Source organism: Lynx rufus, unplaced genomic scaffold (assembly GCF_022079265.1).
Source record: "Lynx rufus isolate CCGP_SWC_20201006 ecotype Redwood Valley unplaced genomic scaffold, mLynRuf1.p SCAF_2, whole genome shotgun sequence".
Taxonomy (NCBI): domain Eukaryota; kingdom Metazoa; phylum Chordata; class Mammalia; order Carnivora; family Felidae; genus Lynx; species Lynx rufus.
This window is the reverse complement of record NW_025814834.1, coordinates 127,303,596-127,331,237: the sequence shown is the minus strand read 5'-3', so window position 1 is coordinate 127,331,237 and position 27,642 is coordinate 127,303,596. Positions and strand designations below refer to the sequence as shown.

General features: G+C 41.0%; 1 protein-coding gene across 1 annotated transcript; it reads left to right on the top strand.

The window, feature by feature from the left end:
* ATP5PB (ATP synthase peripheral stalk-membrane subunit b) lies at positions 1-15,140 on the top strand. The gene is made up of 7 exons (XM_047083556.1): positions 1-107; positions 387-423; positions 4,584-4,729; positions 6,880-7,043; positions 7,593-7,718; positions 12,974-13,153; positions 14,445-15,140. Exons 1-7 carry the CDS (start codon positions 68-70, stop codon positions 14,520-14,522), a joined length of 771 nt encoding a protein of 256 aa, XP_046939512.1. The 5' UTR covers positions 1-67; the 3' UTR covers positions 14,523-15,140.
* Positions 15,141-27,642: the final 12,502 nt, after the last annotated feature.

Here is a 27,642-nt window from a genome sequence, read left to right as displayed (position 1 = left end):
GCCCGTGACAGTGTCTCTTGCCTGGGTCACTAGGACGCGGAGAGTGCTGCGTGGACCCTCGCTGACTATGCTGTCCCGGGTGGTGCTTTCTGCGGCCGCTGCAGCGGGTGAGCCGTCTAGACCCTAGTCCGGGCTATCAGGATGATTGCAAAGGAATGCGTCTAGGATTCCATGGGAGGGGTGGGAGGAAATGGGGTGTAGAAAGGCGCAGCAAGACTTGGGCCTGAGTGAGAAATGAATTACGTCTCTCGTAAGGGGAGCGTGGGAGTCCCGGGGGACAGGAAAGAGGAGTCCATGGTCTTAGTGGGCGGGCCTCGCGGGGACCGAGGGAGGGGCAGACGAGATTTCACCTTGACCTTGCTGACCTGCGCCTTGTTTCTGTGTAGCCCCCCGTCTGAAGAACGCAGCCTTCCTTGGTCCAGGGTAAGTAGGAGAGGTGTAATACTGCCCCTCGTCCTTGTTTTATCACCTCGTTTCATTTCTCTGTAACCCCCTTTTAGCTTTAGGCCTGAAGTTACCCTCTTTAGGTAATTTTGAAAAGCTTAAAGCCTCATTCAAACATTTGTGTTGTTCTAACCGCCTGGAACATTGTGTCATCTCACGGCAAAGATTAATAGGCTAAGCGATGTGTTCTAACTAAGCTGGAAACTGGTGTTTGGTGTCTTCTAAGCCCCGCCCCTTTCCCTTCTGACCTTCAGCTAGAGGTAGCTGCCACAGTCCACAGCCGGAATCGGAGTTGATAGATTGCATACCCAAAAACGAATTCTGTTAAATAAAAGAAGAATGTTGTTTTCAGTCTCTCCCAGATTCCAACTTTTACTACCAAATCTTAAGAGTCAGAGAAATCATTCGTTCAGTAAATGTCTTCCTACCTACATAACCAAAGATAGAAAAATGAGGAAGGCTAACTAACTTGGTTTTGTGGAGCTCAGTCTTCTAGAGAAGGCAGTGGTAGAGAGTAATGGTTTAGAGCAAAGACTCTAAAGCTAGAACATGATACACCTGGTTCCTCCACTTGTAATGCTGTGTGACTGCAATTTCCTTATCTGCAAAATGGAGATAATAGTACATTGTGCGTTATGAGAACTAAGAGACTTGGTTCCTGTGAAACTCTAAGAACAGTGCTTGATACATAGTATGTGATTAGTGTTACCGTCTGTCACTCATGTTTCATAAAACATGTCAGTTTTCTTTGGAATTTCTTTTTGCTTCCCGACTTAGTCCTAAATCTTGCCAGATTTGATAGCTATTTGTGCCTTGAAAAAATGGCTTTAATCCATCTGTCATTTTTGCATGTGCAATAAAGTGAGGCTATAATTGCTTCTAGCTTATCAGAAAAAAAAAAGATTCCATACGGACAAGTTAACAAATAATTGTAAAAGAAGTCATAAATAAAATAACTGTATATAAGATATAGGGAACATCCTTGATTTCGCCTTCCACATTCCATATTTAATTCATTCAACAAGGCCCTTCCTCCAGATTTTATCTGGACTCTTGTTTTTTTCACTACCACTGCTACTGAAGTATGAACCACTGTCAACTTTCACCTGGTCTATTTCAGTAGTCTCTTAACTAGTCTTGTTGCATCTCCGTTCTTGTCCTGTTACAACCTGTTCTCACAGTAGCCTTAAGGATTACATGACCCCCACCCCTCCCCCCAGTCCCAACAAAACCCTCCAGAGCTCCCCATCCCACTGAAATAAAATTCAGAGTTACCATAACGCAGAAGATCCAACATGAATTGATCTCATCCTCCCTCTTGATTTATCTCTTTATATTCTCTTTTTAGCACACTCTCCAGCCATGCTGGCCTTCTCGCTGTTCCTTTGAAAATTGCCAAGCTTACTGTTGCCTCGGGTCTTTGTACTTGTTCTCTCTTTTCCCCAGGTCATTGACTCATGTGTCGTCTGACCTCCTACCAAAAAAGCCTTTTGCATTGCACTGCTCCCTAGCTCCTTACCTTACCCCACCCCATTTTTCTTCATAGACTTTCAGTGCCTGAAATTGTATGTGGACCTACACACTCATACGTTCCACAACCCCACTAGAATGTGAAGGCTGGGACCTTGTCTGCTCATTGCTGTACTGCCAACACCTGACATAAGGATGACTGAATGTGAGATTGGGGAGGTCTTTATAAAGGATATGCTTGAAATGTTGTGAAGGCTGCTTGGGCTTGGCAGCCGTTTAGTGAAAGACATACCAGGCAGAAGGAGCAACATGAGGCATGTTTTTGGTTTTTTTGTTTGTTTTTGAGAGCTCTGAGTAGTTCCATATGGCTAGAGGGTAGGAGAATGAAGGAAGATGATATAAAATCTGACAGGTGCTGAATCGTGTATGCTATATTAAGGAGTTTGTTTTCTGTAGGCAGGGGAGCCTATTGAAGAGTTTTAAAGTCAAATTTGCATTTTAAAAACATTGGCAGTAGCGGGGAGGAGCTAAGTTTAAGAGGTATATTTGTTGAGAAGCAGGGAGACCAGGTTTGGGATTGTTAACTGGTTTAGGCCAGAGATAATGAGGGCTTGAACTAAGGCAGTTGGGGAGAGAATTTGAGTTGGTCTGAAGCAAGTTTTATAGTTTAAACAAGCAAGTTTTTTTTTTTTTAATTTTTTTTTCAATGTTTATTTTTGGGACAGAGAGAGACAGAGCATGAACGGGGGAGGGGCAGAGAGAGAGGGAGACACAGAATCGGAAACAGGCTCCAGGCTCTGAGCCATCAGCCCAGAGCCCGACGTGGGGCTCGAACTCCCGGACCGCGAGATCGTGACCTGGCTGAAGTCGGACACTTAACCGACTGCGCCACCCAGGCGCCCCTAAACAAGCAAGTTTAAATAGTTCAAGAACTTGTTGAAGCAACTTTTATAGTTCAAGATTTAAACCACTGATTTAAATCTGGTTCTCGTCCTGGAGTAGTATTGCTCTCCAGGGGACATTTTGGCAATGTCTGAAGACATTTTTGGTTGTCACCACTGGGTGGGAGAGGGGATGCTAATTGGCATCTTGTGTATAAAGGCCTTGGGGGTACTGCTAATCACTCTACAGTGCACAGAACAGCCTTCCACAGCAACAAAAAAATTGACAATAGTCCAGAAAGTCAGTAGTGGTGAGGTTGAGAAACCCTCATTTAAATGAAAGAATCTTGAGCATGATTCTCAGATTTCAAAAGTTGGTGGGCTAGCCAAGACATTGAGAGGAGAAATATTCAAAAGACAAGCAGCAAACCAACATCAATGAAATAGTATAAACGCCTACATTGCAAAGGGATAGAGGCAGAGCAGGGGGGTGGGGGACAAAAACATGTTGGGAATTTGAAGGAGACGGAGCTGACAGCATATATAAAAAGACTAGAGGATTTTATTTCATCAGAATTTTAATGAAATACCAATATACTGTAACTTCTAAAAATGCAACCTTGAGCTGTTGGAATATGAGCATAGTTTACAAACCCATGGTAATAGTACAGTGATTCAAGCCCAATAATGGCATTTGCAGGTCTTCCATGTATATTTGGAGAATGAATGAATTGATCAAGCTGTATTTAGAGTATTATGTTCAGTTCTGTATACCTCCTTTTAGTAAATAAAACCAGACAGCTCCTTGTGGGGGACAGTTAGGATTGTGAGAGAACTGAAGATGTTTAACCCAGATGCACGAGCTTTATGTGTGTTACATAGAAAAATAACATTAGAACTAATGGATAGAGGTCTCGAGTTTGTACACAGCAGTTCAGCTTAAAGACCAACATAATCTGTCCGACACTGAAAAGGCCTGTTTCACACCATGATTAGTTAGCACACCATCGCAGAGCATATTCAGAAGGGCCAAAGTCCTTGCCATCAAGGTGCTCTCAACACAGTGGACCTGTACTGTAATAGCTAATCGCTTACATAGAACTTTACCGTATGCTTAGCACCATTCTAAGACTTTACATAAAATCCTCACAGCAACCCTATAAAAGCATGTTCTTTATTCCCACTTTACGGAGAGAAATCTGATTACAGAAGCTTAATCTTGCTCAATGTCTAGTGGCACGTCTAGGATTTAAACCCAGATAATCTGGCTGCAGGGTCTATGTTATGTTTTCAGTTCCAGTAATAGACATACAAAGTGCTAGACAGATGACCTTTAAGACCTACAGAAGGGCTTCTGGTTTGGATGGATAGTTACATAAAACTTCCAGTCAGGGTACCTGGGTGCCTCAGTCAGTTAAGCATCTTAACTTTGGCTCAGGTCATTATCTCGTGGTTCATCAGTTGGAGCCGTATGTCAGGCTCACTGCTGTCAGCGCAGAGCCCACTTCAGAGCCTCGGTCTCTCTCTCTCTCTGCCCCTACCCCACTTGCATGCTCTCTCTCTCAAAAATAAACATTTTAAAAAACAAAACAAATCTTTTAGTCATTCACCTTTGTCACACAGCTAATTATTGAACCCTCCCTTTCCTGTTCCTGGTCTGTTCCCTTTCCATTATGACAGTGGGAAACCGCCTCTGTCCTCATCCCCATTCATTGTTTCTACTAATTGTGCGTACATTGTGTTCTTTTTAAAGAATAGGCTTTAAATTTGTATAATTGCTACCCGAAGGGTATTGCAGGCCACAAGGATCTTTCACACAGGGCAGCCAAGCCTTGCCCCTGTACCACCTCTTCCTGAATATGGAGGAAAAGTTCGTTTTGGGCTGATCCCCGAGGAGTTCTTCCAGTTCCTTTATCCCAAAACTGGCGTAACAGGTAAGCATTTGCCCAGTGTTCGATAGTATGTTTACATGGTATGGTTTATGTGTACCTAGGATTTTAGTGGCCTCTTAACCTCTTCCATATATACCCCAAAAATGAAGTCAAAAGTAAATTGTGGAAGTGATTCAATGTAACACTTTGATTTGGTTGCTCTAACTTGTCTTTGGAGTAAATGTGTTAGGGATTTTAACTTGATTTTATAGCGTTGTGCCATTTGTTGATACACCACATTTATTAAATGCCTGCCCTGTGCAGGGCATTCTTCTAGGCATACAGGGGCAAACTAAGGTGCCTGCCATCATGGAACACGTGTTCTGTTACAGGACAGACAGTAAAGAAATGAGTAGTTGTATAAGGTACTGTCAGTTAGTGGAAGAACTATGGATTGAAATAAAGCTAGGTAAGATCATAGAGATTATTAAATTGTATATATAAGAATTAAAACAGAAATTGGGCCATATTAGGTTTTTCCCTTTTAAAAAGGCATAAACTGTTCTGAGATCTTACATTTTTATAATGCAGTATTCTTTCACTTACGTTCTTTAATCCTTAACAACAGTCCTGTAAGAACTTTTTATTTCACAGAAGAACTAGCAAATAAAGAATTTGCTGACATTTATTCTGTCTTTAGTGACTGAGTTGGACTTATACCCAGGGTCTCCAATTCAGTGTTTACTTTTACTTTTTTACTTTTACTGCAGTGCCTTTCTTGCTACAACTACTGGTGTGACTGTGGAACATAGGAAACCAAAGTTTTTTGGGTTTTTTGTTTGTTTGTTTTGTTTTAATCCTCCAGGGAGTGGCCTAAAATAGCATTTCTGTACCTGAATTTGCAAGAAACATTAGGGTCCTCAGATCCCCATAGGTGATAAAAAAACATTACATATGAATAGGCTTTTTCGCAAATTCATACTTAAAATTTTTGATTTGCACTCAGGGCACCTGGGTAGCTCAGTTGGTTGAGCATCCAGCTTCAGCTCATTTCATGATCTCATAGTTCATGAGTTCAAGCCGAACATTGGGCTTACTGCTGTCAGCACAGAGCCCGCTTAAGATCCTCTGTCCCCTTCTCTCTGCCCCTCCCCCACTTGTGCGCTCTCAAAAATAAGAAAAACATTAGATAAAATAAAATTTCTGACTCACAGTCAGATTTAAAGTTTGTATACTGGAGTGGCATCTGAGTGCTTCAGTCAGTTAAGCGTCTAACTCTTGATTTCTGCTGAGGTTATGATCTCACTGTTTCTAGGAGCTCCCTGCTGACAGTGAAGAGCCTGCTTGGGATTCTCTCTCCCTCTTTCTGTCCCACGTGGGCATGCATGCACACTCTCTCTCAAAATAAATAAACTTAAAAAAAATAAAATTTATATATTGGAGGCAAATATTTTTTAAAAAAGGAACTGTTGAAAGTTTTTTCAGGAAAATGGATAAAATACATTTTAGACTATAATCCTTTTATTTTCATAATACATCCTAACATTCTTTGGTACTAGTGTTGCTCAGAAAAACTGTAAAATGCTGCCCTAAAGCCTGCTTTGTCCTTGTCTCGCGTGTTTTGAGGCATAGCAGAAGATCCTAAAGAGACATACATCATGCTTTTGTGTCCTTTGAGAACTCATGTCCTGGTTAAAGAAAAAGGTAGCTATGTTTGTAGCATTGCAATTAGGTGCTGTAAGAATTGAGAATCCTGCGATTTATTTAATTCATACAGCTTTTATATTGGGTTCTTTTTGCTTATTTCCAGTGTCTGTTTCCTATTCAATATAAAGAAATAGTATATTTCGTCGCACAAATTACTTCTGGAAGTAACCTGACGTTTAGGTTTGTTAAGCAGTTGTGCTAGGCACTTTACATACATTATTTCTCAGTTTCATCCACCCTGTGAAGAAGGTACCATTCCCATTTTACAGATGAGGAAACTAAATTCAGAGATTATTAATATTTCTTACGTGTTATAGAGTCAGATTTCCTGGAGTCCACATCCTTATTCTTTCAACTCTACCATATGGCTCCTCAGGGCAGGGTCATCTTTAAATCCAGTTATCTTAAATCATTATATAATACCTTCAACTAATAAAATGCAGAGGTTTTTGTCTTCCCTTTCAGATACAGTATATCCATCATAAAATAACTTTTCTTTCTTTTAGGACCCTATGTGCTTGGAACTGGGCTTATCTTATATTTTCTGTCCAAAGAAATATATGTGATCACTGCAGAGACCTTTACTGCCGTATCAACAATAGGATTGCTTATCTATATAATTAAAAAATATGGTGCCTCTGTTGGAGAATTTGCTGATAAACTCAATGAGGTAAGAATCATAAACCTTATTTCTCAATTTAGATTGTGCTGAAAGCATCAGTGCTGGGCACCTGGGTGGCTCAGTCGGTTAAGCATCCAACTTTGACTCAGGTCATGTTCTCACAGTTCATGACTTCAAACCCTGCGTCAGGCTCTGTGCTTGCTCTCTCTTTCTCTCTCTCAAAAATAAATAAACATTAAAAAAAATTGAAAGCATCAATGCCATCAAGTGATGTTTCTGATGTTAATGTTAATTAACAAGAAGTGAATTTAATTATAATGAGGAAAGTTGTGTTAATGCTAGTTACTAATTTGAGATAAATTTTTTTAAATCTACCAAACTTTCTCCAGTTTTTCCAGTTTTGTTCATTCAACGGGATGTTGTGTAACTATTGTGGGCAATTATTTTTAAGAATTTGTGCATTTTTTTCTGTATCTGTATGTCTCTTTGTGGGTGTTTTCACAAATGAAGAATATAACTTTGAAGAAGCATGAAATGAAGTTATTCTTGTTATCCTTTATGCTTTCATTGATCTTTGTTGTAAAATTATAATTGCAGCAAAAAATTGCCCAACTAGAAGAGGTGAAACAGGCTTCCATCAAGCAGATCCAGGATGCAATTGATATGGAAAAGTCACAGCAAGCACTGGTTCAAAAGCGCCATTACCTTTTTGATGTCCAGAGGGTAGGTTTCAGAACCTCCTAAGGAGAATGGTTACTCGTTTGTGTGCATTTAAAACAAAAATTAGAATCTCTTATGAGGAATGGTTGAATATGTTGAACATATTTTATTAAGAAAAGAGATTTGGGTGGGGGTTGGCAATTACAGCTATTTAGATATTCAATATCTGTCAAATGGATAAATAATTAGAATTACTACTCTAAAATTAAAAGTTATAAAAGAACATATTTTGGATCCACACAGAAGGAAAGTAGTTATTAAATTATAGCTGACTAAAAAATGGTATTCGCTCTCTAAGGCCATAGGCAAAGTACGTGCTGTGTGTTTCATATATGCTTGCTGTGAGGAAATCTGATACCTTATATTCCAGCTTACAAAGCAAATTCAGAAAACAGTGGAACTTTTTACTACGGTCAAGGCATCATTAGATGCTAAACTACTTAGTTTCTGGAACATTTTTGGAACACGTTCAAGTATTTTTGCTTTAACAATCATACTGTTATCTCCTCTGAGCCCAGTGCTTTATGCCTGATATTTACAGTGACATGGCCTTATATTGATATTTTATGTTACAGAAGCATGTATGAAATGAAAAATGAGATACAAGTATCTAAAATATTAAGGATGTAGGCCAGTATTTCTTAGTGTGGTCTCCACATGTGTCAGTCGTCTTTGGTGCAGGTTTTTGGACCCAGTCAAAGACTGGAAGCAGAATCTATGTTTTTAAAAACTGATTCATAAGGATTCTCAAGCACGTAAATGTTTAAAAACCTCAGAAAACTTTAAAACCTTTCTGTACATAATTTAGATTTCAACCAGAGAATGAAATAAAATCTGACTTTTGAAGATACAGCTTTTTCATAAGACTCAAATAGGTAGTCACTACATTTCTGTTTATGAAATACTTAATAGCTCCTGATCGTCAAGGCAAGTGTTGGGAATAAAAGAAAGTCTGCCTTCATGGAGTCTGCTTTCTAGCCAGGGGTTGAGAGAATGATAGAAAAACAATAATTGAGCAGATGGGAATGCCAACTGGTAATAAGTGAGATGTAGAACAATTAACTAGGTAGGAAAGGAATAGAGTTAAAAGGAACTAATTAGAGGAAAAGAGATTTACAAGGGGGGAGTTATTTTTATCAGGCAGTCTAGAAAGATCTCTAATGTGATACTTGAACAGAGACCTGAAGAAGTGATGGTACAAGCTATGTGGACTTCTGGGAAAATAGCGTTGCAGCAGAGGGAAGAAAAATCACAAGGGCCTACACCTGGAAACTTGTTTGGTGTAGTCCAGGAAGAGTGAGGACACCAGTGTAGCTGAAGAGGAATGAGTGAGGAGGAGAAAATGTAGCAAAGTAGATAGTGGTCAGGGGCTGGATCAGGTAAAGTTTTTAGGCTTCTCTATGGACTTTGTCCTCTGAATGAGAAAGTCATTGAAGCTTTTAAGTAGAGGAGTAATACAATCCCACTTTTGTTGAAGTGTCACTCTGATTGCTTTGTTGGCAAATAGCCTTCAGTCTTGTAGCACTGGTTTGAAATGCCTACAAGTTAGCCAAGTACAGTTGTTAGGTACAGACCATTGGATGTAGGAGTCTGGAATTTATGGGGAGGATTCTAGGCTGGAGATTGGGGAGGTCATGAGCTGACAGATGGTACTTAAAATTACAAGACTAGAACATGATGAAAAGAAAAAAAAAACAAAACAGGTGAAAACAAGGACAGTGTCAATCTGTAGTCATCCTAGTGATGGTGAGGAAATAAAGGGCCTAAGAATTTGCTGTACATTTAGCAACATGGAGGTTCTTGGTAACCTTGGTAAGGGCTATTTTAGTAAAGTGATTGGAGTAGGTTGAAGAAAAAGTGGAAAGAAGAAAGTGGAGTCAGTAAGGACAACTGTCAAAAATGTCAAGGAGTTTTACTGTAATAGTGAGCAGAGAAATTAGCAGCTAGGAGGGGAGGATGTAGGAATCGAGATTTTTAAAAGATGGAAAGTATGATTACATGTTAGTGTCTGATAGAATTTAGGAGAGAGAGAAAAACTGATGCAAGAAAAGGGGAGAGAGGTTTGCTGGAGTGATGTCCTTTAGTAGGCCAGAGGGCTTGGGACATAGCGTGCAGGGGGATGGGCTGCGTCCACGGTTCGGCCGCAGTTACAGAAAGGAAGGCAAGTACACGAGTATGGATTCAGGTGTACTAGGTTATGTGGTGGTAGAAGTTTGTGGAAGTTCTCTTACTGCTCCCCTTTTCTCAGTGAAGCAGGATGAAGGTCATTTGCTGAGAGTGAAAGTAGTCAAGGAGGTACCAGAGATTAGGAGAAAGAAGGCCAGGAAGATGAATGGACTAAAGAAATGTACTTAGAGGTATTAAGTTGAGATTAATGTCTCTGTGTAACAGGCAGATCTGTAAGGATTCACACTACAGACTAAAAGATAACAATGTCCCTGTCACTGTTGTTGATTTGATCTTAATCTAGAGGTAGTAGGTGGTATTAGAGAAGAGAAAGGAATAAAAGATCTGTAATTTAGCAGAGGCAGTTATCATAATTTAAAGCTTACCTAATTATATACCTAGAAAACCTAAGAGAATCAACATAACTCTTTTAATAACGAAATTCGGGGTGCCTGGGTGGCATAGTCAGTTAAGCATACTACTTTTTGATCTTGACTCAGGTCACGATCTTACAGTTTGTGAGTTCGACTCCTACATCGGGCTCTGCGCTGATGGTGTGGAGCCTGCTTGGGATTCTGTCTCTCCTCTCTGCCCCTCCCCTGCTTGTGCGTGTGCTCTCTCTTTCTCTCAAAATAAATAAATGTTAAAAAATTTTAATGATCAAATTCAGTCAGCTGTTCGGGTGCAACGTTACTAAGAAACGAAATCAGTGCCCTCCGTATACAAATAGCAGTCAGTTAGAAAATACAGTGGAAGAAGATAAACCATCTAGGAAGCGATGCATCAACTACACCTCGCTATAAAAGTACAAACTTTTTACTTCAAAAAATAGAAAATGCTCATGTGGTTTAAGGTTCTAAGAACCTTGTTCTTAGATTGGAAGACTCAATATTATAAAGAGATACACTCTCCCTGCTTTAATCTCTAAATTTAACACGTTCTTATAAGGAAAATACTGATAGCCTGAGGGTAGGGGATGTTGGGGCTTGGACAAATTGACTATTAATAGAAGCAGAATACCCAGGAATATTTTGGAAAAGAGAAGTAGTGAGAACCTATCCTGCCAAATATGAAAACCCATTATAAGATTATAAGAAACTATACGTAGTATGTGCATTGCATGAAAAGAAGGTCAGGGTGGTGCCACGGAAGAGAAGGTCTAAACGCTAAGGCAATTTAGACTTGCCAGTTTCATCATAGAGGGGAGAGAATTGGGCCCCTGTTGTAGACATGAGGTTGGCTTCCTACCTTTTGCTTTCTACTAAAATAAATTTCAAATGAATTAAAGGTCTTTCTAAGGAATGAAACCATAAAAGTGGAAAAAGAGAACGTGAAAAAAAATACAATTCCTTTGGAGTTGGCAAAGCCTTTCTAATAAAGATAACAAAATCAGGATCTTCTGTGTGGTGACAGATGTTAACTACACTTACTCCGGTGACCATTTCACAACGAATGCAAAATACTGAATTTATGTTATATACTTGAAATTACACTTCAGTTTATAAAAATTAAATTATACCTCAGTTTAAAAAAAATCCATGGATAAAAAAGATGTATATATACACAATGGAATACTATTCGGCCATAAAAAAAAAAGAATGCAATCTTGGCATTTGCAACGACGTGGATAGAGTTGATAGTAGTATGCTAAGTGAAATAAGTCAGAGAAAGACAGCCTGTATGATTTCACTTGTGGGATTTAAGAAACAAAACAAATGAGCAAAGGGGGAAAAGAGCAAGAGAGAGACAAACCAAGAAATAGACACTTAACTGTAGAAAACAAACTGGTGGTTACTGGAGAGGAGGGGGCAGGGGGTTGGGTGAAATAGGTGATGGGGATTAAGGAGGGCACTTGTGATGAGCACTGGATGATGTGTGGAAGTGTTGAATCCCTGTATTGTACACCTGAAACTAATATGCTGCATATTTATTGGAATTTAAATAAAAACTTGAAAGAGAATAAAAATAGAAAAACTGCAAAACTCCAGAAATTATAAGAGGAAAAGTTGTTCAATTGGTCTCATAAAAATTTTACATGTACAAATTAGCATAAACAAAGTTAAATGACCAACTGGGAAGACTGTGTGTGTTCCATGTGACACAAAAGGGTAGTTACCTTAGGGGAGACCAATATCCCAGTAGAAAACTAGGCATAGGACATGGACCATTGATAAGTGAGTACATGTAAATGGTTCCTAAATATGTAAATTTTCTCCTTAGATAATGACAAAGGTCATTTTTTCTGCTTATGAGAATAGCATGAGGTAAAAGGTTTTCTAAACATCATTGGTCAGGGGTTGTGTTGCCAGTAGGAGAATGAAGTAGTACAAGTTTATATGGAATTTGACAGTGTTGATCAGTTTAAGAGCATGGGCTTTAGAGCCTGGCTCCTTGTATTCAGATCTTGGCTTCACAGTTTATTAGCTCTGTAACCTTGGACAAGTTCCTTAGCTTCTGCCTCAGTTTGTTTACCATAAAATGGATATAGTAATAGTAACTGTCCCATGGTGTGATAAGACTTCATTGAATTGACACACAGTGTTTTGAACATAGTAGGTACTCAACAGATGTTATTATTACAATAGAGACTGACACACAAGTGCAGACATACGCAGCAGATGCAGCAATATTTGTAGTAGAAAAAAACGGGAAGCAGTCTAATCTATTAATAGAGCTTAGTTAATTAAACTGCATTATGGAACCACCAGTATAGTAGAATTCAATGTAACTTAAAATTGAGGTGGATCTACGTGTCATAATTAGTAAAAGGGATGTGTGGGTGTGTGCGCGTGCGTGCGCCTGCCTTTACCTGTATTTTGTTTACTGAATGTTTCTGGAAGGAAATACAGGATATACAGGAAGATGGTGGCCTGTGGGGGGACTGGAGGAAACTTACTGTATATACTTTCAAACATACTTTTACTGTAAATATGCTATTAGAATTTTTTATCGCATGTGTCTCTTACTCAAATAAAATAATTTTGTGTAAAGTACAAGAAAGTGGTGGGGTGTTCTGACTGGCAGAATCCGCAGAATGGAAATGATCCTTCAACTATGCATAAAGTTTTCATCAATTCTTAATTTTGCCTCAGAATAACATTGCTATGGCACTGGAACTTACTTACCGGGAACGGCTGCATAGAGTATACAAGGAGGTAAAGAATCGCCTGGACTATCACATCTCTGTGCAGAACATGATGCGTCGAAAGGAACAAGAGCACATGATAAACTGGGTGGAGAAGCATGTGGTGCAGAGCATCTCTGCACAGCAGGTACATGATGTTCTGAAACTTCTGGAGCTGTATTAATTTCTGACGAGCCTCTGCTGATGCGCTGTTAGGCTAGGAATTGCTGGTGGGGAGTCTTTTTTTTTTTTTTTTTTTTTTTAACGTTTATTTATTTTTGAGACAGAGAGAGACAGAGCATGAGTGGGGGAGGATCAGAGAGAGAGAGAGGGAGACACAGAATCTGAAACAGGCTCCAGGCTCTGCACTGTCAGCACAGAGCCCGACGCAGGGCTTGAACTCACAGACCGTGAGATCATGACCTGAGCCGAAGTCAGACGCTTAACCCACTGAGCCACCTAGGCGCCCCGCTGGTGGGGAGTCTTTAGGCTCCAGACGATGGGGTCGCCCTGTTTTGTTTCTCTGGGTAGTGGTAACTTGGAGGACGCTGCCCACCTGCCTTGGTGGCTTTCCTTTTCACTCAGAACTTGGTATCAGAGAATCTCTCAGTATCAGAGACAGCGGGAGGTAGTTGGCACGGCTTGTGGCAGACTTGTATTCAGGTTCCATCATTTGGGAAACATTAACCAACAGATTTCATTTTTCTGTACAGCAGACTGAATAGAGCTATTTCTGAGTCCCTTCCATTTCCTCATTCCATGATCTCTACTCCATTTCCTCTTCCTTGCCACTTAAATCACTGGTCATGAATGGAAAAGAAATGTTTTTATTATTTACCTAAATTTGATTTCCTTTTTAAAGTTTATATTCTTTTTTTTTTTTTACTTGATTTCTTCTTTCCCAAATATATAGTATACGTAGGCATTTCTAGTCATTTTCTGTATAACACTCAAGGACTAGAAAAACAGGGTCTATCAACATTTAATGATTTTTTTCTCAATAAATTGTCTTGTGTAAAAGTAACACGTTTATTTAAGAAACGGGGAAAACAAAAAATACAGAAAAGAGACAAAATTATTCTCATTTTTAACATTTCTATGTTACTAATGTTAGGTTGGTAGTTTTCAAGCAACAGTTAGCTGTGTAACATCGGTGACACGTGGTTACAGGAATGTCTGGCTTCAAATTCTGTGTAGGTTTCACTCATAAAAGCTGTGAGCCAGGGGATTTTAAACTAGTTTCTGGGATTTGCTTTAAATAAATTATATCTCCCCTATGTCACATAAAGAATTCCTAGTCTATCATATCAAGCCAGTAATCCATCTTGAGATTCTGTAGGAGCCTCAAGATCTTGTAGGAGGTATCCTTTAGAATTACAATGTTTATACCCTTCCGTGATTTGGAGATGTCTAAACAGATTGCTCTTTCTTTATCACAGGAGAAGGAGACAATTGCCAAGTGCATTGCAGATCTGAAGCTCCTTGCAAAGAAGGCTCAAGCACAGCCAGTTTTGTAAATGCATCTATCTCTGTGGAGACAGCTAGAAGCAGTTGACCAAGGAGACTCATCGATGTGGCATAGTCTTTCTGTGTTGCTGTCTACTGAAGTTACACTTAACCTTTCCCAAAAGTGAAGTTTGAATTTCACATGAGAATGAAAACAGCCTGTTGGCCAGTGAGATGTTTTTCATCCTTCTTGCTCTGTATTTTGAGTTGTTCCATGATCACTTTTGAATAATCAGTTTGCTTTTAATAAAATTTGTTGCCTGACTAAAGATTACCAAGTTAGAGTTTAAATTTGTAATTAATTCTACCATCTTGCATTAAAGTGACAGTTGAGAGTAGGTTTTTCAAGTTGTGTAATATTCTAAAATATTTCAACATTTGTCATATGGGTAAAAATCAAACGTCATTGAACTGATAATTTAGTGTAAGCTATTCCTGGCCAACTGACAGGCTATTGGAAATTTAAAGCTTTTTTAGTATTCTTAAAATAACTAAAGGAAATCTTGTGTATCAAGTCACATTATTGACTTTGTTATTTTAGTAATATGTCTACAGGAAATATGGACCCAATGTGTCATAAAATTATTCTAAAGAATCCAGCAAATAAATTTAAAAAATCTTCCCTTCTATAGGTTTGTCTGCTTTTAATTCTCCCATACTTGTATAAGGATGTCCTTGTACACAGGACAGCTTACATAATAGGAAATATTTGAAAATATGTACCATATGGATAATTGCTATTTTCATTGACTTCTTAGGATTTTAATTTATGAAACAATAGATATCAGTTCAGTATTTATTGATGGATAATATATTCACTTACTGTATAAATTAGATTGATACCCTTATTGTTACTTAAAGAGATTTTGCTAGGGTCAACAGAGGTGTTTCAAATTATTCATTTAGCAAAGGATTTATAAGAACCTAGTTGGTGCTAAGCACCATCCTGTACTGATAATACAGAGAGAAAATCCCCTATCAAAAAGTTAAAAAATCTTTGGAAAGGCAGTAAGAATATATGAACAATAGAGCCTTTAGCACAGGTACTTTGAGAGTATAATGACAAGTACCATTTTAGATAGTCTCACTAGCCTCATCGTTTTTCTTGTATATAACTATCAGCGTTCAGAGAAGCAGAACTAGGATATATGTTTGTAAGGAATTTGACTGCTGTTGTGGGAGCCGGTTAAGCTGGTCTCTGAAAGTCTTTTTTACCTTGGTTTCTGATGCAGGAGCTTGAAGTCCACAGAGCGGGCAGTAAAGAAGGCAAGGTGGATGTAAAGTGGGAGACACAGGAACAAGTAGAAATCGCAAGCACAGACTGAAACCCTTGTCCGTTTTTATTACCTCTGACTTTGATGGTATGATTTCCTCAAAAAGCCCGGGTCCTTTTTCACACATACCTTGTCCAAAGGTTAGAAAAGCTGAAGGGTGATGCGGGAAAGGTGGGGAAGGCCCAGCTGCAGCTGCTGAGCCACAGATCAGCAACATGTACGAGCCACTGGACAGTTGCTGCTTCACACCTGCCCTCTGAAATTGCTCAAGAATCAAATGGCTCACTCTAAGCAAAACATTCAGGGAAGAGAATTCTGGAAAGTAGTTCAGCCTAACCCACTCGACACATTAAGAACCACCACAATAACTATCCTGTTAATAAATGTTACCCTGAATAAAGAAAGCAAAAACTCTAATCCCAGGAAGTTCAATGAACCTCCAATAAAACATGGAGACAGCATGGGGCGCCTGGGTGGCTCAGTCAGTTAAGCATCCGACTTTGGCTCAGGTCATGATCTCACATCTCATGGGTTCAGGCCTCATGTCGGGCTCTGTGCTGACAGTTCAGAGACTGGAGCCTGCTTCAGATTCTGTGTCTCCCTCTCTCTGACCCTCCCCCATTCATGCTCTGTCTCTCTGTCTCAAAAACAAACATTTTTTAAAAATTAAAAACAAAAAAAACATGGAGACAGCAGAAAGGTGACAAGTCAGAAAAGAAAGGCTGAGCTGGCATTTGAAAGAGGAAGTTGGCCAGAAGAGTGAGGGATTCAAGTCCAGAAGGAAGGAGCAGCATTCATGATTGTAGAGAAGCTAATGTAACAGAGCAGCATTCTTAAGACTGAAGAACTTGAATGAACTATGAATAGGAGTTATATTAGAGTTCTTAATGCTGTGCTTAGAAGTTGGATTTTGTTCCGAGGAGAGGGAAGCCAGTGAAAGGTTTTAAGCAGAGGAATGCTAACTTTCATTTCAGAAAAGTCACTATCAACAGTAGAGGACAGTTTGGAGAGGCAAAGCTAGTTCGGCTGCTGGAACGTTCTAGTGAAAAGACATTGAAGACTTTTAAGGCCTTGGCAGTGTGGACGGAAAGGAATTGAGAAACACTAAAGGTAACAGTGGGATTGAGTGTAGAGAATATGGAAGAAGGGAAAAACGTGAGTCACAGCTTTCTTGCTTGAAAGAGAAGTGAAAGGGAGATATTCTCACTGTGATTTGGAATACAGGATAAACTGTGATTCAGGGAAGAATAAGTCTCAGTGTAGAGCCATGAAAGAACATCGGTGTTTGAGAAATGGTAGATAAGGAGGATTCTGCCAAAGAAAGAATAGCCACTTACTGGAGGAAAACCAGGAGACAATAGAATAAAATCAGGACGGTGTGAGTTCTGTGTCAGAAGAGCCACTTTTTCAGGGAGATTAGGAGGACTTCACGCCCATCAGAGTTCATCACTTGGAAGTCTCTGGTGGCCCTGTCTAGAGTAGTTTTGGTTGAATGGTGGGGACAGGAGATCACAGCGGTGGTAAAGGACTGAAAGGCAGTGAGGAAATGGACCTTCATGGAATAATTTCCAGAACGCTACTCACCCTCCCTCATATTGTCTACATGCCCAATGAACAACTTAAAGGCATCTCAAACTGAAGTCAAAAATAGATCTCTCAGTCTCTGCCCACAGCCTGCCCTTCCCTCAGATAATGGCACTACCATTCACCCAAGCTGCTCAGGCCAAAAACTGGGAGTCAATCTTAAGTTCCACTCACTTTCCCTATCCAATCCATCAGCAAGTCTTGTTACCGCTACTCTCAAACTTCTCTCAGATCTGGCCACTCCTCCCACTGCTTAATCCAAGCTGCCGCTTCGGCTACTACACTTTGGGCTACTACAATTCTCTGTTGCCACACTTGCACCTCTTAACAAGCCTCCGTAGCCAAAGTGAGCTTTATCAAATGTAAGTCTAAAGCCATCGCTCCCCTGCATAAAACTGTAACGCCCCATCACACTTAAATAGAATCTAGTCCTCACCATTATTCACAAGATACTGTATGATCTGGTCCCCAGCAGCCTCTCAGACCTCATCTACCACTCCTTGTTCATTCTGCTTTGGCTACCCTTTCTTTGCTGTTCCTCAGACGTCTAAACCTTTCCAGTTTGCAGCGTTGGCACAAACTTAGAGCTTCCCAGAGAGGTTACCACGAATGGCAAATACGCCAGGAGATACTGCTCTCCTTAATACGTGGAGCAGCCGGGCTGTTAGAGGCCTCAGGCCAATGATTTCAGGCTGAGAACAGCATCTGGGTTTCTCACAGGGCCACCTGATCTGAGCAGAGTCTGAAAGCATGCCCCATAGTCCCCAGAACCAGAGAGCCGGATGAGTGACGTCCTGCACTCAGCAACACTGAAACATTGCCAAGACAGTGCTCTGCCAACCTAGACCTTAGCCATAGTTATAGGAGCACATGCTGCTTCTCTTGGGCAAGAGGCCACGGATGGAGGAATTTATTTACCTGTGCCCCAGGAGTGTGGTGTCACGGCCCAAAGTGAAGCCAGCCAGGAAAGAGAGGAGGTGATAAGCTGAACAGGGTTCCTGGAGGTAAAACTCCACAGACTACAGCTCCAGATCTCCACCTTCAGATTACCAGATGTTTATTTCTATGTGGTAGATGTGGTTTAGTACTTGCAAACTGGCCGCGTGGTGATTGGCTGTGCAGTCTGCAAGTTAGAGTAGGGTGATTATTTTTTAAATACGTGATACGAAAAAGTCCAGTTGAACTTGAAGTATTTTTGTGTTAGCAAAAGAAATAGATTACAATGTCAGTGAGAAAAGGGAACTGTTGTTAGATCCTTTACTTTTGTTATAAATGTGATAATGACCGTAAGAAAATTTATTATCAACGATAACTAATAATAATCTGAAGACCATTCCAGTCAAGTCAGTCACCCTAATTCAGTGGTTATTCTTAGCAACATGCATGGTGAGATAACCAGAAATGTTTCCTAATGGGACTAAATACAAACTAGACAATGTCACCTGCGATGTTAATCTAGCTAAAAATATTTAACTTGAATCTATCAAGGCTTAAGATATAAATTCCAGTTCCAGGAAATGAAGGAGATAGAGGAACAAGATAAATGACACTAAAGGAAGTAATTAAATTAAGGATTGTTTTTCTATATATTAGGTCTTGTGTTTTCCCTTAAATTTTTTTTGATGTTCTCTGTTAAGGTCCTATACCTCTTTTATAACACTTATTTTAAATGCTTTCTGTCCTTTATTATTATAAAATGTACCTTGCTTAAATTTTCTGTTTGCTGTTGAAGCACGAAGTACAATTAAGATGTGGACTCCTGGAGCTTTGTTGTTGGGATTCAAATACAATTAAACTGCAAAATCTTGAAACTTTGGCTTCTACTAGTGGTAGACAAGGTAATTCAGACCAACTGTCTGACTGAAGAAATTTTTAACATCTGAGCGAAACATAAAACCTATCTTAGGGGTACGAAAGCACCACAAGATAATGAGAAATCGTCAGGCCAAGAACTGAGAGATGGTGGAAATTCAGAGAGGTGAGTGTAGCCCTCGGGACCACTTCTGCCCTGGGAGCATTTGCCAATCTGAAGATAGCCAAGAGACTACGCTATGTTTCTGGTGGCTTCACCGGCCTCTGGTAGCTTGAGGAATGAAAGACGGAGCCCAGGACCCATCGAGGATGAAACGCAAGTAAACATCACCAGTGCCCACCATCACCACATACTGTGCACACAGTCAGCCGTGCTCAGAGCACAGGTGAAGCCAGAAAACACCAGTCCTTACACTTGACAATGCCTTGCTGTGAGTGGACCCACTCAGTGAACTCAGCCCTGAACTCGGATTAAGGTGATCCCAGATTGCCGATGCCCCCAGGTCTCTGGCGAAAAAAACCCATGAAACCTCATTTGGAGGAAGAAAACATGATCCTAGTCTTCTCTTTCTTCTGCAAATGATTTTTCAAACCCAATTTTAGAGGAAGAGGTAATCAGATAATTAGAAGGTAAGATACCGTAAGTCAGGACTAAACAAGCCATAAGCTAATTATGCTTATTGTAGTGAAGGAGATAAAAGTCCGAAAATGTTGACAGAGGGGTGCTTGGCTGGCTCAGTCAGTAGAGCATCTGACTCTTGATCTCAGGGTTGTGAGTTCAAGTCCCATGTTGGGTGTGGAGCCTACTTAAAAAAAAAATGTGGACAGAGAACGAGACACTCTCTTAAACAAGTTTTGAAACATATAAATTCTAGAACTGAAAAAATATACAGAAATTAGCTCAATTGGCCATTTTGTATAGCAGATTAGAAAGGAGCAATTATGAACTGGAAATAACTTAAAAGAGAACATCCAGAATGAAGAAGAGAGACAAAAAGATGAAAAACACAAAAGGGAGAGTAGGAGAGAAGATACAATAAGGTCTAAATATACGGTTGGAGTCCCAAAAGAAAATGAGAGAAAACAAGGCAGAAGGAATATTTAAAGAGCTTATGGCCAGAAGATCGTGAAAGAAAATGATCAGTGTGTGGGGGGAAGGTACCTAACTAGAATTCTATAGCAGCAAAAATATCTTCTTTTAAGAATGAAAGAGAAAGATTTCAAGAGAACTAAAAATGAGTTAGCAACCAGTAAGTAGCACTTCATTAAAAGACTAAAAGCTATTCTTCTTAAGACAAGGAAAATGATCCCATAGAACATGCCAGAAACACAAGGGAAAAGGAAGAAAAACATAGCTGTTAGATATGTGAGTAAACCTAAATGAATATTATAAATATAAAACCTTTGGAGATTAAAATATTTTTATGTAGAAATAGACAAATTCAGGGGTGCCCTAGTGGCTCAATGGTTTGCATCCTGCTCTTGATTTAGGCTCTCAAGTCATGACCTCGCAGTGGCAAGACTGAGCCCTTTGTCAGGCTCCTCGCTGGGCATGAAGACTGCTTGAGATTTTCTCCCTCCCTCTGCCTCTGCCCCTCTACTCGTGTGCATGCTCTCTCTCTCTCTCTCTCAAAAAAAAAGTATATATATATACATTCATATATAGAGATTCATAATTACATCAGTAACTAAAGACTTAGGAAGCAGTTAGGATATAGAGTCTGAACAAACACAAACACAAACTAGACTTAATAGAGGTACAGAACACCACTCCCAATAACCACAGGCTGTACAATTTTTCTCAAGTACATACGAAATAGTATGTAAGACTTGACCATATAATATGCATGATGCATGTCTCAACAGATTTTAAAGGATTGAAATCGTGCCCAGTATTTTTGCTAACCACAGAAAAATTATGCTTACAAGTTGTTAACAAAAAGATAAGGAGATCTACATATATTTTGAAATTAAGAAACACCTTTCTAAATAATCCATGCATCAAAGAAATCAGAAAGGAAATTAAAAAGTATTGTAAAATGAATGATAGAAGATATAGAACCGCAGAGTGCAAAATCTGGCCCAAAACTTGCTGAAGTTGGGTTTGCAGTTAGAGGATCCTCAAAGAAGTTTTGTTTTGTTTTTCTCTTTGCCCTCCTCTTGCCCAGAGCCAAGATTGGAATAAGCCAGTGTTGTAGGCAGGATTCTACACTGCGGCACAGTGTCCGCCCCCTGGTGTTACCCTGGGTGAAATCCCTTCCCCTGAGTGCAGATGGAATCTGTGCCTTGGATCTAATCAATATAATATAGCAAAGATGGTGGGGTGCCCCTCCCTTGATTGGGTTACTATATGGGGCCAAAGGTGATGAGAAGTCACTCCCACTGCTACATTACGCTGTGTAAGACCATCCCAACAGCCTAGTAAGACTCTCCTGCTGGCCTTAAAGAAGCAGGAGATTGTGTTTTGCACTACCTATGAACAGGGCCAACGCAAAGAACTGCAGACAGCTTCTAGGACCCGAGGGCGGACTCCAACAGAGAGCCAATGACAAGCTGGGGCCCCCTCGGTCTTACAGCCAAAAGGAAACGAATTTCAAAGTGGATCTTCCCCCCCAGCCAAGCCTCTGATGAAACCAAGACCCCATCCAATACTTGAACTGCACCCTGGTGAGAGCCTGAAGCAGAGAACCCTGTTAAGCTGTACCCAAGCCTGTAACCCACAGATCCTGTGAGATAATAAATGTGCACTCTCTTAAGCCTCTAAATGTGTGACCATTTGTTATGCTGCTGTTGAAAGCTGGTACAAGGATCCCTACCATTTCCATCTGTGGCATGACTTTTCCTCATTTACCCACTGTGGGTCCCCTTTCAGAGGGTCCGATGCAAATTCCCACCTTTGTGCAGGCTTTAGAGTTGGTTTCCAGATCTTATGCACATGGCATTTCAACCCTAGCTCTGGCTCAACAAAGATTACCAGCTATTCCCCAAGCAAACACCAGCTCCAGCTCTCACCCAGCGGGCTTCCTTTCTACCTTTGAGGATTTCCAACATCTAGTTCAGCCATGCATTTTTAAATGATGGTGTTTAAAATGTTTTATGCAGCACTTATTGGTGTTCTTTAACAAGAGGATCTCTTTAAAGATCCAATCTGGGGCGCCTGGGTGGCGCAGTCGGTTAAGCGTCCGACCTCAGCCAGGTCACGATCTCGCAGTCTGTGAGTTCGAGCCCCGCGTCGGGCTCTGGGCTGATGGCTCAGAGCCTGGAGCCTGTTTCCGATTCTGTGTCTCTCTCTCTCTCTGCCCCTCCCCCGTTCATGCTCTGTCTCTCTCTATCCCAAAAATAAATAAACGTTGAAAAAAAAAATTAAAAAAAAAAATTAAAAAAAAAATAAAGATCCAATCTGCTCTATGTCCTGGGATTTCTGTTCAACTGTGCAACCCACTGAAGTCTTATTTCCTGCCACTGCCAACCCTAAGCTACGTTCACAGAAGAGATCATGATCTCTTAATTTCCTAATCCAATCCACTCTTTCCAGCCCTCATGTTACTGCACCTCCCTCTCAGCAGCATCTGGCACTGTTGGCCAGTTTTCCTGCTTTCCTTCCTTCCTTCCTTCCTTCCTTCCTTCCTTCCTTCCTTCCTTCCTTCCTTCCCTTCCTGGCTTCTAATAGCACATGTGAGATAACTATCCCAAAATCTCCATGTCTTTTGCCCATTTCTTCACTGGATTATTTGGTTTTTGGGTGTTGAGTTTGATAAATTCTTTATAGATTTTGGATACTAACCCTTTATCTGATATGTCATTCGCAAATATCTTCTCCCATTCCGTCAGTTGCCTTTTAGTTTTGCTGATTGTTTCCTTCACTGTGCAGAAGTTTTTTATTTTGATGAGGTCCCAATAGTTCATTTTTCTTTTGTTGCCCTTGCCTTCGGAGACGTGTTGAGTAAGTTGCTGCGGCCAAGGTCGAAGAGGTTTTTTCCTGCTTTCTCCTCAAGGATTTTGATGGCTTCCTGTCTTACATTTAGGTCTTCCATCCATTTTGAGCTTATTTTTGTGTATGATGTAAGAAAGTGGACCAGGTTCATTCTTCTGCATGTTGCTGTCCAGTTTTCCCAGCACCACTTGCTGAAGAGACTGTCTTTATTCCATTGGATATTCTTTCCTGTTTTGTCGAAGATTAGTTGGCCATACGTTTGTGGGTGCATTTCTGGGTTCTCTATTCTGTTCCATTGACCTGAGTGTCTGTTCTTGTGCCAGGACCATACTGTCTTGGTGATTACAGCTTTGTAATACAGCATGAAGTCCGTATCCCAAAATTTCCATAGCGTCAATATGGAAAAGCTTATTTTTTTGCTCCTAAAGAATCTACCGCAGGTCCAAGCGACCCTCCAGAGAAACTGCCCTCCATATGATGACATAGTGATCCAGCTTTAGAGCTTTCAGCCTTACCTTCTCACCACAAAATCTCCACGATCACCCTGCAGGAGAAGGGGTCAGAGGAGGTCTTACTTAAGCAAGTAAATGCTTCAACTAGAAGAGAATACATCACTTTCATTCATGGGATGTTGGCCAGAACTAGTCACATGGCACCATCCAACTACAGGTGAGGCTCTGGGCCAGGAGAGGAGAACCGGTTGTGGGTGAGAACTAGTACTGTCCACACAAATCTAGATCTCTTTCACGAGCCCTAGACCTGTGCATCCAACTACCTCATGTTCCACGGCCACCCTAAAGTCAATGTGTCCGAGAGTGATGCGTTATTCTCCCACTCCCACACCCCTTTCTTCTATATTTGCACTATTAATCAGGGATACAGGGCAGAAATCTGGGAGTTACCCTGAGCTCCTCTCCCGTGCCTTCCTCTCACAACTGATAAATAATTCCGTCTATCTGCCCTATCTCTTCCTCCCCATGCTCATTTCCTCTGGCCAGAGCTCTGCAGTGGCAGAGGACTTGCGCCCACTTCCTGGATCCCAATCAGTCCCTCCAGCACTCTGTTGCCTACACCTAAATGTGACCATGTGATACCTCTTCAGCAGTGTCTCCATTTCCTGTAAGGTAAGGTTTGTGTAGGTCCTCCATCACCTGGTCTTGCCCTTCGTCTCCAGCCTGTCCTCTTCTGTTCCCCATCCACACTTGAGCCTCATTCCCCACTGCACCAGCCACGTAAAACACTTGCATTTCCTGGACCATAACCAGCATGACAAAGCATGTCTTTGCTCGTGCAGTCCCCCTACCTGGAATACGCTTCCTTCCTCTGCCTGCCTAGAAAATGTGATTCATCTTTCCAGACGCAGCTCATACATCATCTCCTCTATGATGCTTCTGGTGACACTCACTTTTCTTCCTTATTTTGTAGGCTGGGCCTTTTCTCTCTTGGGTCCCATTCCATCCTGTACAGATGCCAGCATAGCATCTACCATGTTTCATTTTACTGTCGACTCCAGAACTTGGCAGTGCATTTGGGCCATAGTAGGCGCTCGGTCAATGTCTGATTAATTAATTAAATCATCACTCTAAGTCTCAGGGCGCCTGGGTGGTTCAGCATCCGACTTCGGCTCAGGCTGACGGGGTGTGGAGCCTGCCTCGGATCCTCTGACTCCCTCTCTCTCTGCCCCTCCCCCATTGACTCTCATAAATAAATAAGTAAGTAAGTAAGTAAATAAATAAATAAATAAATTCGTTACTTTAAGTCTTGAGCTACTGCTGTTTCCCTTTCTGGCTCTTCTTCCTCTGTCAGCCCTTTGGTAACAACTTTGGTAACAACTTTGCTCACAGTCTGACTTTGCCCTTCCTTCTTTTTGCCACCACCCTCCTGGATATCTCTCAAATTCACTTACGCCTCTCCATCTCTCTACTGCTACTGCCCTAGCCCGAGTTACTATTATCCATCCCTCCGCTGGGTCACTGCAGTAACCTTACAGCCTGTCCTTTCATACCTAATCCACTGTCTTCTAGTTTGCTCCTCTCCCCCAGGTTGAGTGATTGAGAACGCAAGTCTGATCATGTCACCCTTGCTTATATACCTCTAGTGTAGATCAACCCAATTACCTTACAATAAAAACAAAAGCTCTGAGGGAACCCACCCCTTCCTGCCTCTTCAAATCCCCCCCTCCCCACCACCATGCTCCACACCCCACCCCCCAACCCCAGAGTCACAGGCTTCCTTGCTTTAGGCTGTTGTCATAGGAGTCTTGTTTTTCCTTTTTGAACTTCCTACCCTCCTTTCTGGCACAGGGCTTTTGAATTTTAACATTCTGTTCTCTCTGATCCTCTGTCTCATCTTGGCCTAGTGGAACCCCAACTCACACTTAGAATTTTGGCTTGCTTTTCCTCCAGGAAGCCTTCCCTGGTTCCCTGTATATATCATAGGCATATACAGTGGGGATCCTGCACCTTCACAGCGCATGGAATTATTGCAATTTATCATTTCCTTGTGTGGTATAGGCCTCTTTTACTAGCCTGAAAGTTCTACGGAGACATGAAAAGGCTGTTTTGGGCTCACCATTATGTCCTCAGGATGTGAGTACATGGCACACAGTAAATGTTCAACAAATGATTTTGGAGCGAATGAAAAAAATGAATTCTCTCAGCCACCGAGATTCAAAACCTTGACATAATCACTCATTTCATTCCCTGTATCCAGGTCCCAACTTTTACAGCTTCCAGTCTCCTTACACCTGGAAGGCGGGTTCCTCCCCATCCCCAATGCTCATGTGCCTATTAAATACCTAAAATATTGCCATATTCCCCTAGCTGATTTCCTTGTCTCTTTCTCTACCCATAATTTATCCTAGATGAGGTGGCACAATCTTCCTTAAAGACCATGTTTATCTTATTATATCCCAAGTCAAAAACCTATAGTGGTTCCTTATTATTACTTAAAATATGTATTTTGCTTGGATTCAAAGACCCCCACAGTCTGGCTCAGATCTGTGGAACTATTTCCTACTTCCCCCTCCTTCCAAATGCCCCACTTTGGAACCTTGCTGATACCCCGGAAACACATCCCCTGAATTCCAGCAACCAGTCCCAGGCCTGGGGCACTCTTTATACACGGTTCCGGTTCGTTTCTGCCCCCTCCATCAAACCCCATCTAGGCCCCAGAGCCCCAGCTCCAGGCGTACCTGTGCAAAGCCTGGCCTGATTTCACCAGCTCTGCCTGTTCCACCAGCTCTTCCGTTCTCCAGGCCCACAAGTTGCTCTGCCCTCTGCCTGGAACCATCTTTCCCGTCCTCTTGTCCTCAGTGCTTGCTCTTTGGACAGACCATCCCCGGTCATCCATTTCATCTAATGACATTCTCCCATCATTTACTCTCTAGCATGGTACTCGGCTTCTTTCCTTCATGGCCCTCAACACAATCTGTAATCAGTCTGTTGTTTTCTTACCATCTCTCTTCTCAGTTAGAAGGTAGGCCTCACGAGATTTTCTGCCCTGTTCTCTGAAATATCCACTGCACCCAGTTCACTATTTTTTTGTTAGTGATTATATGTATTAATATTTTATATATTTTTCCAAACTATCAAATGTTTATTGTTTTCAAATACTATACCAAAAAAAAAAAATAGTGTGCATTTCTTGATTAACAATCCAGAGGTAGTAATTCCAAGTTAAAGGTGTTTTTTGGGGCACCTGGGTGGCTCAGTTGGTTGGGCGTCTGACTCTGGCTCAGGTCATGGTCTCACGGTTTGTGAGTTTGAGCCCCGCGTTGGGCTCCATGCTGACAGCTCAGAGCCTAGAGCCTGCTTTAGATTTTGTGTGTGTCTCTCTCTCTGCCTCACCCCCACTTGCGTTCTGTCTGTCTCTCTCTCTAAAATGAACATTAAGGGGCAACTGGGTGGCTTAGTCGGTTGAGCGACCGACTTCAGCTCAGGTCATGATCTCACAGTTTGTGGTTCGAGCCCCACATCAGGCTCTGTGCTGACCGCTCGCTCAGAGCCTGGAGCCTGCTTCAGATTCTGTGTCTGCTTCTCTCTCTTCCCCTCCCCTTCTCACGCTTTGTCTCACTCTGTGTCTCAAAAATAAATAAATGTAAAAAAAATTTTTTTTTAATGAGCATTAAAAAAAATTTTTTAAAAAGGTGTTTTTCCTCTATTTCAATAGTTTCTTTGAGTTATACTAAGAGGATAATCCACTGAGCCCTCTCTTTGATTGCTTTAGCCTCATAAGCATGAGAATTCTTGCTTTATTTTCCGTAAACTCCAAAATTGAGGACATTCTTTTGTAAAAAAAAAAAAAAAAAAAGATACCTAAAAAATAATAATTTCAGGGGCTATTTTCTTTTTTCACACTTCTTGAACCCTTTAAATATCAGATTTCACTCTCAAGGTGTTGTTTTCTTATAATGTCAAACACAAAACACAAGAGTGACCAGGACCTCGATGGTGTTCTTAGAAATTGCCATGCTCCAAATTTCTTAAATATCTGTGAATTAATAATAGTACATCTTTCATAAATTCC

Excerpts from the sequence above, each read along its gene's own strand:
- ATP5PB (XM_047083556.1), top strand. The coding sequence starts at position 68 with ATGCTGTCCCGGGTGGTGCTTTCTGCGGCCGCTGCAGCGG. Across the intron at positions 108-386 it reads TTCTGCGGCCGCTGCAGCGG|CCCCCCGTCTGAAGAACGCA; the intron begins GTGAGCCGTCTA and ends GTTTCTGTGTAG. Across the intron at positions 13,154-14,444 it reads AGAGCATCTCTGCACAGCAG|GAGAAGGAGACAATTGCCAA; the intron begins GTACATGATGTT and ends TCTTTATCACAG.